This window comes from Ranitomeya imitator, chromosome 1, assembly GCF_032444005.1.
Source record: "Ranitomeya imitator isolate aRanImi1 chromosome 1, aRanImi1.pri, whole genome shotgun sequence".
Lineage (NCBI taxonomy): Eukaryota > Metazoa > Chordata > Amphibia > Anura > Dendrobatidae > Ranitomeya > Ranitomeya imitator.
Window position 1 is genome coordinate 550571095 of NC_091282.1, and position 14590 is coordinate 550585684.

General features: G+C 40.4%; 1 protein-coding gene across 3 annotated transcripts in view; it reads right to left on the minus strand.

The window, feature by feature from the left end:
• NCAN (neurocan) overlaps positions 1–14590 on the minus strand; it is a 380863-nt gene that overhangs the window by 70676 nt on the left and 295597 nt on the right. For all 3 annotated transcript variants that reach the window (XM_069767704.1, XM_069767701.1, XM_069767702.1), the window contains one exon: positions 9149–10567. In XM_069767704.1, coding sequence (XP_069623805.1) covers positions 9149–10567 — 1419 coding nt within the window. The remainder of the gene's footprint in view (positions 1–9148; positions 10568–14590) is intronic.

Sequence of the window (14590 nt, forward strand, 5' to 3'; positions counted from 1 at the left end):
AGTTATAACCTCATAAAGGGACAGTGGTCAGAATTGTAAAAATTGGCCCGGTCATTAACGTGCAAACCACCCTTGGGGGTAAAGGGGTTAAATGCATGTGTTTTGAGCTAAAAATCATTTTTGTAATTGGGCTTCATTAAAAGTGTTGCACTGATTGCGTTCTATAGCCATTGTTTTGTACTGTCTATTGCTGGCAGTGGCTTCCGAGTGGGTCACTGAGAATTCATCAGTGAGCTCATTCTGACAGTCCAATGGGAGATTTTCTAACTCCTTTTTCTGTCTTTTGTTGAGCTCCTCTTAGCTGATTTATGATTACAAACTACATCAAGGTTGAATGGGTAGAAAACAAAGAGCCTGTAAAAGCAAAACGGTGAAAAATTTGTAATGAAGCTGAATTGAAAACATTTTTTAGCCCAAATCCATGTATTTAAATAGACAAAATAGTCACCAGAGGTGGACAACCCCTTTAAATCTAACATTTTATGCATTACGTTGAGTTCAATCTCAAATTAATGTTTTCAGAATGTGGTTAATAATGTTTCTATGCCTTAACTACAGCTGAACTGTCTTTGAACTATTCATTTTCATTTAAAATGGCCTAAATTGTCCAAACAGATATAACTGTGTTATATACATGATTATTTATAAAATGTATTATTTTACATGATCAAGTTTGCGTTATCATGTTTGGTATATGGCAGGATGCTATAGCGTAACACACTTAGCAGAGCAAAATGTACGGATAAATTATGAGGATTAAAGGCTAAAAGTACAATGTGTAGCTAATAATGACGTTCATTAGCGTAAATGTTCAACAGCCTGATAAAAAATGAAGATATTACATTTCAACCTAAGAATATATACTGTATATATTTTTTTGCTTCTACTTCTGTGCAGCAGTTTTTGGCAATAAAACAGTTAAATACGATAATTAATGGGTTACTGCTATCTGCCATTCTTTGCTTTGTTACCAAGAACAAATTTGTTCTAGGCTAGAAGCTGCTGGAAGATGTGTAGAGAGCAGCAAGAAGAAAGGACAATAAGAAAGTACAGAGCATTTGTGACAAGGACAGTGATAAATGGGACTCTGAGCAGGGGGGAGGGAATGGGAGCTGAATATAGGAGAGACACAAAGGTGGAGAGGCCATTAGATAGTGAGGTATGGAGAAAATAAAATATAGGGAAAGGAAAGAAACAATAATGGAGGAGAAAGGATAAAGATGAAAACTTTAATGGATTTTGGATGAAACCATGACTGATAGAAACCTTTGGAATTGAGAGTCCTCAGTGATTGATACCTTTTAATGGCTAACTGAAAAGATGGTAACAAATTGATATTGATAGAAACCTTGAAATGGTCATACAAAATACAGGAATATTTGTCCTCCAATGAAGAATATAAAGATACTGGAAACATTACGGTACAAGACGTCACATTCCTTTAGCTTACTTTACAGAATTTTTACATTATCAATAGGTGGCACTAGAATTCTAGTCCTCTTCCTCTCTGAAGAGACAATTTGCATATTTCCCAGAGAAGCATTGCGGTTTTAAGTCTCCTCATCTCGGCATGCTTAGCATGTCAATCTCCGCAAAGAGGAACGATACTTCTTGGATACAGTGTCTAACATAACTAACATGTGGAATGCGATCCCACATTTACAGCTGTAGGCAGTGATAGCTTGGCTCTTAAGGTACCTTCACACTAAACGATATCGCTAGCAATCCGTGACGTTGCAGCGTCCTGGCTAGCGATATCGTTTAGTTTGACACACAGCAGCGATCAGAATCCTGCTGTGATGTCGTTGGTCGGGGCTAGAGGGCCAGAACTTTCTTTGGTCGCTGGCTCTCCCGCTGACATCGCTGGATCGGCGTGTGTGACACCGATTCAGCGATGTCTTCGCTGGTAACCAGGGTAAACATCGGGTTACTAAGCGCAGGGCCGCGCTTAGTAACCCGATGTTTACCCTGGTTACCAGCGTAAAAGTAAAAAAAAACAAACACTACATACTTACCTACCGCTGTCTGTCCTCAGCTCTGTGCTCTGCACTCCTCCTGTACTGGCTGTGAGCGTCGGTCAGCCGGAAAGCAGAGCGGTGATGTCACCGCTGTGCTTTCCGGCCGCTGTGCTCACAGCCAGACCAGAGAAGCAGAGCGCCGAGGACAGACAGCGGTAGGTAAGTATGTAGCGTTTGTTTTTTTTACTTTTAGGATGGTAACCAGGGTAAACATCGGGTTACTAAGCGCGGCCCTGCGCTTAGTAACCCGATGTTTACCCTGGTTACCGGCATCGTTGGTCACTGGAGAGCTGTCTGTGTGACAGCTCTCCAGCGACCAAACAGCGATGCTGCAGCGATCCGGATCGTTGTCGGTATCGCTGCAGCGTCGTTTAGTGTGAAGGTACCTTAAGACTCCATTCATCAAGAAGGCTACACCTTTAAAAGACTCAATAAAGGTATTGGATGTTATAGAGGGGGGTCTCACACTCAGTACCCCTTCCAGGAGCCTGAGGAGAAAGTGGAAAGCAACTACAGAGTTCCTCCTTAACCACTTCTTCCCTGGAGCTTTTTTCAGTTTTGTGTTTTCTTTTTTTGCTTCCCTTCTTCCCAGAGCCATAACTTTTTTAATTTTCCATCAATATAGCCATGTGAGAGCTTGTTTGTTGCGGGACAAATTGTGCTTTTGAACGACACCATTGGTTTTACAATGTGGTGTACTGGAAATCGGGAAAAAAAATTCCAAGTGCGGTGAAATTGCAAGAAAAGTGCAATCACTTCTTTTTTGTTTGGCTTTTTTGCTTGGTTCACTAAATGCCAAACATGTCTAGGTTCTTTTTTATCTAAGTGGGGAAAAAAGAATCCAAACCTTGCTAAAAAAAAAAGTGCCATGTTCCGATACCCGTAGCTTCTCCATTTTGGGTGAGGGCTTTTTTTTTTGCATGCCGAGCTGAAGTTTTTAATTATACAATTTTTGTGCAAATACGATCTCTTGATCGCCCGTTATTGCATTTTAATGCAATGTCATGGCGACCTTTTTTTCTCGCTAAGCCATTAAGCGATCAGGTTAATCCTTTTTTTATTGATAGATCGAGTGATTCTGAACACAGCATTGCCAAATATGTGTAGGTTTATTTTTATTTTTATTGTATTATTTTGAATGGAGTGAATGGGGCGTGATTTGAACTTTTATATATTTGAAATTTTTTTTATATTTTTAAAACCTTTTTTCTTACTTTTGCCATGCTTCTATAGTCTCCATAGAAGACTAGAAGCTGCTATAGCCTGATCGGCTCTACTACATGGAGGCGATTGTCAGATCGCCTCTTTGTAGTAGAATTGCTGACTTGCTATGAGCGCCGACCACTGAATGGCGCTCACAGCAATCTGGAACTGACAACTATAGAGGTCTCCAGGAGACCTCGGGTTGTCATGCCGAAACACCGGTGACACGCGATCACGTGTCACAGGTCACTGATGTGCTTATTTCCGGCACGATTAATAGCCGCGGGTGGATTGCAATTCCACCCGCAGCTATTGCGGGCACATGTCAACTCTTCAAAACAGCTGACATGTCCCGGGAAAACTGTAGCCTTAACATCTCATGCTATGAAGGCCTTGGAAAGATTAGTGCTTGCTCACTTAAGACCGAGGGTCAATGCTTTTATTGATCCCCTTCAGTTTGCTTACCGACATAGATTGGGGGTGGATGATGCTATTCTTTCTCTGTTACATAGGGTACATTCATTTCTGGAGAATGACGGAGCCACGGTGCGAGCGATGTTCTTCGATTTCTCGAGTGCATTTAACTCCCTGCAGCCACTTTTACTACACAAAAAGATGACTGATATGAAGGTGGAGGAGGGGATGAGAAATTGGATAACTGACTACCTATCAGATCGGCCACAGTTTGTACAGATGGGAGCAGTGGTGTCAAGCAGATTATTGAGCAGTGTAGGTGCCCCCCAGGGAACGGTGCTTGCGCCCTTTCTATTCACACTGTATACTTCAGACTTTCAGTATAAATCTGAACTTTGCCATCTTCAAAAATTTTCGGATGACTCTGTGGTTGTGGGATGCATTAGGGGAGATCAGGGGGATGAGGAATATAGAAGGGTGGTGTCGAATTTCGTGGATTGGTGCAATGGTAACTATCTGCAGCTAAATGTTAAGAAAACCAAGGAGTTGGTGGCCAACTATAGCAGGATGAAGATGGAATGCTTACCGATCACTATTGCTGGTCAGGAGGTAGAGCAGGTGGAGAGTTACAAATATTTGGGGGTCCATTTGGATAGCAAACTGGACTGGAGATGCCACTCAGAGTTTGTCTACAAGAAGGGGATGAGCAGACTGTATTTCCTAAGGAAACTGAGGTCTTTTAATGTGTGTAGCAAAATGTTAGAAATGTTCTACCAATCTGTGGTGGCAAGTGCCATCTTTTTTGCAATCACGTGCTGGGGTAGTAGTGTGCGGGCCTCTGATGCTAATAAGCTGAATAAGATTATTAAGAAGGCAAGTTCTGCTGTGGGCTACAATCTGGACTCTTTTGGGGAGGTAGTGGAGAGAAGAACTCTGAAAAAGTGTATGGCAATTATGAACAATAATGCACATCCATTATATGAGCTATTCATGAGACAGAAGAGCACCTTCAGTAACCGGCTAATACTTCTGAGGTGTAAGAAGGAAAAATATAGGAAATCGTTTGTGCCAACTGCCATGGGAATGTACAACAATAACATTAGGGTTAAACCACCAAGGTGAATGTCTACTTATTTCTCTACATTCAGTTCACTCATTGTGTATGTCCTATTCTAATGTATAATGTTCTTCTGTCAACAAACTGTCATGTCAACTATGGAATTCCTTTATGATTTTTATGATTTAAGTTGTGCTGCTGTGATACCATAATTTCCCACGGGATCAATAAAGTGTATCGTATCGTATCGTATCGTATCGTATGTGGGCTCACTGCCAGAGCCCGCATCAAAGGGAGGGATACCTTCATCGGCGTACTATTACGCCCGATGTCGGTAAGGGGTTAAAGAGGTTTTCCTACTAAGTTAAATTTATTCAACATTTTAATCAACAGATCTTTGATTTATAATAAGTTCCACAATGGAATGTGTTTAAACAAACTATTTCTCTTCCTCCCCTTCCCCAGGAGATGTGATATGATCAGACTATGTTCATGTACGGTCAGACATAGCCATTACACAGTACACAGCAGGGGCACATTTATAAGATTATCTCAGCACAGGAACATTTTATTTATACACATCCAATTGTGGAATTATTATTTTTCCACATCTATTGATTAAAATGTACTTTGGAAATAACACTTTTAGGGTCGCAGAACCTGAAACCATGATGGCTGTAGCATTTTTCACATGAAATGTATGGCCTAGAAAATAAAGCGATAGCAGATCATTGCGGCTCACTTCTCATTCAGTCTATGGCCCTTTGCAGCCTTATCTGTTTCTCACTCTAAAGCAATGCTTGTCTAATGAAAACCCAGTACGTAAGATTAAAATATAAATAGGCAATGTTCAGTTTCTCTTAAGATTGCATGTTTCCAAGAAGGCCACCAATAGGCACATCCCTTCTCTACCTATAGGAAAATCTGGCTTAGGTGAGTACTGACATTAACATGTTGACACACTGGGCACTGGTCCATTGGTCCATCATGTTGGCAACATTGGGTAACAGAAGAGGACATGGCTGGAGTAATGCTCAATACTAATTACATATGGGGTAACAGTCATATTAGTATACTGGTAATATACTCGGAATGAATTGGTTAGGTAGCCCAATGATATAAGAGGTTCATTATATATGGCATCCTAAAAGTAATAATTCTGCATACGATCATTGTGCTGGCTCGGAACATTTAGCATTGGTTCCCAAGTTTGGGAGTAATGTCTTTGTCTAATTTATTCACAGCTCTCCAACAGGAAGGAGTGGGCATTCGGCTTAGTCATTACATGGAGAGTATGTTGTACTGTAATCTGCCATATCAGGCTGCGTTGTAAATCTCTCTACTAATAGTCAACTAACTGAAGCAACTGCCATAAATGTCAAGACTTGCGGAAGGGGTGGAAAAAAGTCGTTATTGGGGTAATATCAACAGACACTAGACGACCCTTATTAAATTTACGATGGTCTTGGAATAGGCTCGCTGGGCCTCATTAACAGAATGCAGCTGCAATGTTCTTGCTTCTTGATTGACAGATAGCAGAGAGAATAACCACAGTTGCCATGGAAACATTGTCACCTGAACATATGGATCCATGGGTAGTCTATAAGTACTAAATGCATTTATTGCTAGAGAGATTAATGCTGTTGTAGAAGGTTAATTGGGTTACAGAATTGATGGCTATTTTTTATTTAACTAATCTTAATTATTTTATTTGACTTTAAGACTAATCCCCATAAGAACATCTAATAAAGAAACCTACAAAAATATCTCCAAGTATATTGAAACCTATATATATGACAAAGTATCATCTTTTCATGCCTTGTATGGTACCTTTGATGTATACTCTTCATGAGTGGCCATGAAACTGTTCATGATTTGTTTATTATTCTCATTAATGAGTTATACTACAAGAATGGAAGCTATACCGAAAAGATATAAAATATCTAGTATGAGTTCTCAGTTTCCAAAGGTAACCAACCAGAATGGAATCATATACAAAACATATAGTTTGCAAGTGAATTAAAACAATTCATCAACAAAACCTATTGTGCCAGAATAAGGAGGCTGTGTAATAATGGTGTAGGAGGCATAATTAAAGGATTAAAAAAATAATGCTCTGCCTTCAAATTTTGTGCAAAAAATTGATGCTGAGTGCTGACAATTCTGTAAGAGAAAAGAAATAAGCGCTCATTTTGAGTGTTGTAGCCTCAAAGCTTGTCATACAGGAATAGACTGTCAATGGTGTAAGAACCCACTGTACCCTATCAGCACATGTGGAGGCCACATATTCATGTTTAGAATTCATATTTCCCTTTTTACTCTCTACTAGAGATGAGCAAATTTGCTTGGGTTCCCTCTTATTTGGCAAGCTGCAGAGGGAACCCGGCTTCCTGGATCAGCTGATCGGCGTTGCAGCTGCATGTGTCGCGGCTGTGCCACAGTCACAACATATGTATATAGAGCATGTTTGTTGGGCTCTTCTAATAAACTTGCCGAATAAGAGGGAACCCGAGCAAATTCGCTCATCTCTACTCTCTACTAATGATGAGTGAATGTACTTGGATAACGGATTATCTGAGCATGCTCGGCTGTTATCCTAGTATCTGGGCGTGCTCGTATATTATTTTCAAGTCCCTGTGGCTGCATGATTTGCGGTTATTAGACAGCCTGAACACATGTTGGGATTGCCTGTTTGTTCAGGAATCCCCACATGTGCTGAGACTGTCTAATAACCACAAATCATGCAGCTGCAGGGACTCAAACATAATATATGCGCATGCCCAGATACTCGGATAACACCCGAGCATGCTCAGATAAGACGTTATTCGAGCATGTTCCCTCATCGTTACTCTCTACCCCTAAACTTACACAGTTCTCAAAATAAGGCCAGCTGGCCACTTTATTACCTGTCAGCTCCACCAAGTCCTGCAGATAAATCCACAACTTAATTTCTCACCTGTTGTATGTACACTCCTAACGTTTGCTTTGAAGATGAAATGGTTGTTCTAACAAGCCAACTACCTTTTGTATGATGGAAAACTGTCATCAGAAAAAAACCCCATATGTACATACTTCCCAGACCAGCGCTATTCAACCAGTGATAATAGGCTGTAGCCTTTACAATTCCAATGTGACTGAATACTGAAGGCTGCAGCTGATCAGTGGCTGATGATTAGCTGCAGCAGTCACATAATAATGTCAAGTGACTGCTGGATTACACAGCACTGAAAACCAAAGAACATCAAAAGCCCAGGAGTTACATATATGTGTTTTGTTTTCGTTATGATAGGCAGTTTGGCTGTCCATCATAGAAAAAGGTAGTTGTTTCGTTAAGACAACCCTTTGAATCTTCAAAGCATATGTTAGAAGTATAGATAAGACAGGTGAAAAATAAAGCTGTGGATTTACCTGCAGGACCTGGTAGAGCTAATATGTAGTAAAATAACCAGCTTGCCTTAAGGTACCTTCACACTAAACAATATCGCTAGCGATCCGTGACGTTGCAGCGTCCTCGCTAGCGATATCGTTCAGTTTGACACGCAGCAGCGATCAGAATCCTGCTGTGATGTTGTTGGTCGGGGCTAGAAGGCCAGAACTTTATTTGGTCGCTGGCTCTCCCGCTGACATTGCTGAATCGGCGTGTGTGACACCGATTCAGCGATGTCTTCGCTGGTAACCAGGGTAAACATCGGGTTACTAAGCGCAGGGCCGCGCTTAGTAACCCGATGTTTACCCTGGTTACCATCCTAAAAGTAAAAAAAACAAACGCTTCATACTTACCTTCAGCTGTCTGTCCTCCGGCGCTGTGCTTTCCTGCACTCACTGTGAGCACAGCGGCTGGAAAGCAGAGCGGTGACGTCACCGCTCTGCTTTCCGGCCGCTGTGCTCACAGCCAGTACAGAGAAGCAGAGCACCGAGGACAGACAGCGGAAGGTAAGTATGAAGCGTTTGTTTTTTTTTTACTTTTAGGATGGTAACCAGGGTAAACATCGGGTTACTAAGCGCGGCCCTGCGCTTAGTAACCCGATGTTTACCCTGGTTACCCGGGAACTTCGGCATAGTTGGTCGCTGGAGAGCTGTCTGTGTGACAGCTCTCCAGCGACCAAACAGCGACGCTGCAGCGATCCGGATCGTTGTCGGTATCGCTGCAGGGTCGTTTAGTGTGAAGGTACCTTTACATTAAGAAATGCGCACGTTTAGGGGTTGAGGGTAAATAGCGAAATCTGCATTATAAGTAAGGATATGTGTGATTGATGAGGAAGAGAGGGAAAACATAGGCCAACTAAATCAGTGAATATCTATCTGACAGCAATCTTTCTGGATTTCTTGGACTGAGGATAGCGAAGAATATCCTTAGACCCCTGCTCTGGGATCCAAGACTGCTTCGTCTGACCCATACCGCACTTGTGTCAAAATGGCAGAATACAGGCAGGTTGAGTTGAAATACAGAATATACCTTGTGCACTGTGATCTTCAAACAACCATTGAGCACTGTCTTCTTCACCACTTCCCCATTCATTTTCTTTCTCTAGCGACGCTGTTTCTTCCAAATCACTGCCATCTGTGGACTCCAACAGTGAATGGAGGAAATTAGTCCGAGGATCAACAGTAGATGATACAATATTATTCTTAGACTGATTATCCTCTTCTTCATAATTAATACTCTCTAAAGAGTCTTTTGAAATTTCACTGCTTGATGCTTTGACAAACTTTGTTGGTTCAGTTACCAGGCTTCCTAAAAATTCTGAAGTATAGACTTGTCTGTTTAAAATAGATGATGTTAGTGTTGCTAGTGGGTTAAATTTTTGATTAGGTTTTGATGTTTGGCTCAAAATGTTCTTACTGGATTCTACAGTCATATCAGAGTTTGTGCTTAAATTGATTAAAGTGGCAACTGAAACGTGATCAGCTTCTAGAAGTGAGTTAATATGTCCTGTAGGCATGGTCCAAACTTTGCTTGCCTCAGTTACCATCTCAGCTTTATGCAAGGCTTCATTAGAATTTGTATCTTCCACTCGACTCTCAGAGGCTTGGCTTTCTCTGTCAGTAACCATACTGTACATAAGTGATGGTGGAGGGTGTGTACTTTTTAGAGATAAAGGAGTTGGCAGAATTACATCTGGGATCCTTTTGTCTAGCTCTTGAAGGTTACTTGTGTGAATTGTTGGGTGAATATTTTTTTGGATGGTTTCCATTGTTTCACTTTGAAGATGGTTATCATTCTTTGAAAGAGAAAGAGTATAAAGCTCATCAGACTCCTGTCCTCTAAAAACCATGTCAGGAACCTTTGTTACCGATATGTTAAAAATATGGGATATATACGATTCTTTTGTTTGAGATTGGTGTTTGCTCTCTTTTAAAAACATTGCTAACTTTTCAGAGATAGTTTTCTCTCTGCCTTGCCTTTCCTGAAAATCAGTATATAGATCTATGCTTTCATTCAATTTGCTATTAGCATCTTCTATTGATGATGGAATTTCTACTGTTGGAAAAAAAAATTCATCTGGTAACTGAGATGAAAATGTTGAATACAGTGGTTTTGACATTGTAGATTTTCTTACAGGAGAATCACCTGAAAATCCATCAATGTCTTCACTAGTATGAAATTTTCCCTTCAATACAGTATTAGGAGGTCTGGTGCCATCTGGATGCATTGATATATATTGGTCATTTTTTTGCTTAGGAGCTGCAATGTTTTGTTTTTCCTCTGTTTTAATATTGTTGTCTATTACTCTCTTATTTTTTAGTATATCTTTGGATGGTGACGGTATCAATGTTGCTTTAGGTTCATGGTCTACTTTGTCGCTGTCATCTTGATGAACCATGTTCCCTTCTAGATGATCTGATTTCTCTGGTCTTTCATCACCAGTTAGTCCTAAAACAAAAAAAAAGTGTTTTATAAACTTTTTAACATAAACTGGAATGCTATAATATATTTACATATTTCACATTAATGGATGGATTGTCTAATTGCAAACATTTTGCATTAATACTAACATTATTCTCATCTTTGACCTCCTACCCATACTTAAGAGTTATCTGATACTATTCTCATTTTTTCTAATGGGGCTAAGAACTTACAAGCAACTAGTTGCTAACTACAGTTGTGCTCAAAAGTTTACATTCCCCAACTAAATTTTTGCTTTCCTTCCCTTTTTTTCAGAGAATATGAATGATAACATCAAAACTTTTTCTCCACTCATGGTTAGTGGTTGGGTGAAGCCATTTATTGTCAAACTACTTTGGTTTCTCTTTTTAAATCATAATGACCGCCCAAAACATCCAAATGACCCTGATCAAAAGTTCACATACCCCATTTCTTAATACCGTTTTTTGCCCCCTCTAGCATCAATGACAGCTTGAAGTCTTTTGTGGTAGTTGTGGATGAGGTTCTTTATTTTCTCAGATGGTAAAGCTGACCACTATTCTTGGCAAAAAGCCTCCAGTTCCAGTAAATTCCTGGGCTGTCTTGCATGAACCGCACTCTTGAGATCTCCCCAGAGTGGCTCAATGATATTGAGGTCAGGAGACTGAGATGGTCACTCCAGAACCTTCACTTTTTTCTGCTGTAGCCAATGACAGGTCGACTCGGCCTTGTGTTCTGGATCGTTATCATGTTGGAACATCCAAATACGTCCCATGCGCAGTTTCCGGGCTGATGAGTGTAAATTTGCCATAACATGTTTGCTGATAACATGTTGCTTTCATCTTTCCTTCAACTTTGACCAAGTTTCCTGTGCCTTTGTAGTGACACATCCCCAAAACATCATCGATCCACCTATGTGCTTACAGTAGGAATGATGATCCTTTCATCATAGGCCTCGTTGACCTCTCTCCAAATATAATGTTTATAATCGTGGTCAAAAAGTAAAATTTTGGTCTCATTACTCCAAATTACCTTGTTCCCGAAGTTTTGAGGCTTGTCGCTGTGCTGTTTTGCGTATTGTAGGCTACATACTTTGTGGCATTTATGCAGCAATGGCTTTCTTCTGGCGACTTGATCATGCAGCCCATTTTTCTTCAACTGCCTCCTTATTGAGCATCTTGAAACAGCCACACCGCTAGTTTTCAGAGAGTCCTGTATTTCAGCTGATGTTATTTTTGGGTTTTTCTATGCATACCGAACAATTTTCCTGGCAGTTGTGGATGACATTTTTGTTGGTCTACCTGACCGTGGTTTTGTCTTTACAGAGCCCCTGATTTTCCATTTGTTAATCACAGTTTGAACGCTGCTGACTGGCATTATCAATTCCTTGAATATCTTTCTGTATTCCTTTCCTATTTTATACAGTTCATCTACATTTTCCCGTAGATCCGCTGACAATTCTTTTGCTTTCCCCATGACTCACAATCCAGAAAGATCAGTGGCTGGATGAAAGTTGCAAGAGTCTGTCTTTATCCCAGACATTCACTCAGTTTTTATGCACACACAGATTACGAGCGAACAGGTCACAGGTGAGGATGTTACCTTTAGTACCCATTCAAACCCATTTGTGTTAACTTCTGTTCATGTTATCAGGACAAAATCACCAGGGTATGTGAACTTTTGATAAGGGTCATTTGGATGTTTTTGTGGTTGTCATTATTATTTGCAAAGAAAAACCACAGTAATTTTGGCAATAAATGCCTTCACCCAAACAGTAACTCTGAGTGGAAAAAAAGTTTTGGTGTTATCATTTCATATTCTCTGATAAAAGGCCAAGAAAGCAAAAAATCTGCCGGGGTATGTAAACTTTTGAGCACAACTGTACTTGCCTGTTCTACCTGATGCAGATCTCTGCTGGCTCAGAGAGGTTACAGACCGCTCATGCTGCCAATTTTGCTGCTTAATTTGATCTCAGGTTAACAGAGCAGCTTCTTCTCTTCCAGTCTACTCTGTTGATGAAGCGGGCGTCATTACCAACATCATCGGTTAGGTGGCAGAGAGTCAGCTGTCAATCATCATGACATCGGTAGAATCACCCACTCAACAGAGTTGTGCGGAAGAGAAGAAGCTGCTCTAGTGATATGACATCACTGGAAGCTGCAAAATCGCTGACAGAGATAATCTCCGAGCCAGCAGAGATCAGAACTGGGTAGAACATGCAGGTAGTTAGTAACTACAGATAGCAAAAAATAAGCAATGTCCTGGATAACTCCTTTAAGAATTGTTTACTTTACCATAGCTAACAAATCTAAGGTTCGATGCACATTGCTGAAAGCTCTGTTGCTAGACATCAAATATTTAGCTACAAAATTATACATATAGATTTTCAAGACAAGTATTTGTATTGAGAATACTAATAGGAAACATGGAAGTGTTGGCAGAATAACTATGATAATGGATATACTTCACTAAAATAGCTTAAGGAGTTTTGGATGAAAGATGGAATGATAATACACTGCTACATCTGTAAACATCAATAATCCAATAACACCCAAAAGGCAACAGAAACACCTATCAGCCATAATTACAACCCTCACAGATGTCACATTTAGGTCCATTATAAGCTGTCTACTGGGAGATTTTTATCAGAAACTTTCTGGCAAAATGTATATAATTTCAAACAGGTATATACTGTACAGTATATGTCAAATTACTACAGAGCAGCTCCTCTCTACACTGCCCCCTTTATTTTTTTTAATCTTTTATGACATGTACCTGTCAAATTACATTTTCTCTGCCCTAGAAGCATGATTGCATATACGTCTCAAAAATCAACCTCCTACATGGAAATACTGTACGTTATTACATAAGAAAGAAGTTTAAGGGTTATTCCCATCTCCAAGATCATATCTCAATATGTATTAGGTGTAATAATAATAATGATATTAGCAAATACCTCCAGAAATGTAGTATAATTTCTTGATTTGCTATGTCTCTTTCCTCATGTGCAGGCATTGCAGGACCTTATGTATCCATGGTGACAACCACTAGCAACTAACTAGCTATCACTATATCAGTGGTCATAACCATGGATACCTAAGTGTTGTGAATTCCGCTCTTGGGCTCCCTCCGGTGGTTGTAAGTGGTACTTTTGTGAGTTCTGCTCTTGGGCTCCCTCTTGTGGTTTCAAGTGGTATGGCTGCTCCTTGGAGTTATCTGTCATCAGCTGCCTCCACTTATCTGTTCCTTCAGCCAGTGCCACTTGTAAATGGTTCCTGGTTGGATTCACATCTCTTTGGATTTCCCTGTTATCCTGACCAGTTCAGCAAAGCTAAGTTTTTGCTTGCGCTTTTCTGTTCACAGATTGTGGACTTATCCGTTCAGTGGTTTCTATGTTTGTCCAGCGTTATCAGTATGAATTAATTCTGTCTTGCTGGAAGCTCTGGGAAGCAGATTTACCCTCCACACCTTTAGTCAGGTGTGGATATTTTTTAGTAAACTCTGCGTGGATTTTTGTAGTGTTTTATACTGACCGCACAGTATTCCATCCTGTCCTATCTATCAAGCTAGACTGGCCTCCTGTGCTCATCCTGGTTTCATTCTGTGTATGTCTTTTTCCTCTCCACTCACAGTCATTATTTGTGGGGGGCTAATCTATCCTTTGGGAATTTTCTCTGAGGCAAGATAGTTTTCCTGCTTCTGTCTTTAGGGGTAGTTAGCTCTTAGGCTGTGACAAGATGCCTAGGGAGAGTTAGGAGCATTCCACGGCTACTTCTAGTGTTGTGTTGAGCTTAGGGACTGCGGTCAGTACAGTTACCACTTCCTTCTGAGCTCGTTCCATGTTGCTCCTAGACCACCGCATCATAACAGTACAAGTGGCCAAAAATGAATTAAATGCATCTCAAAAGAAGGAAAAGAAAGTTCTGAACCATTTTTTTTTCTGTGCTCTGGTTTGTCTTTTTTTTCCTCTTGATATCTGAGTGGTTCAGGATATATGCTTTGGCATGGATGTTCAGGGTTTGTTTTCTCGTG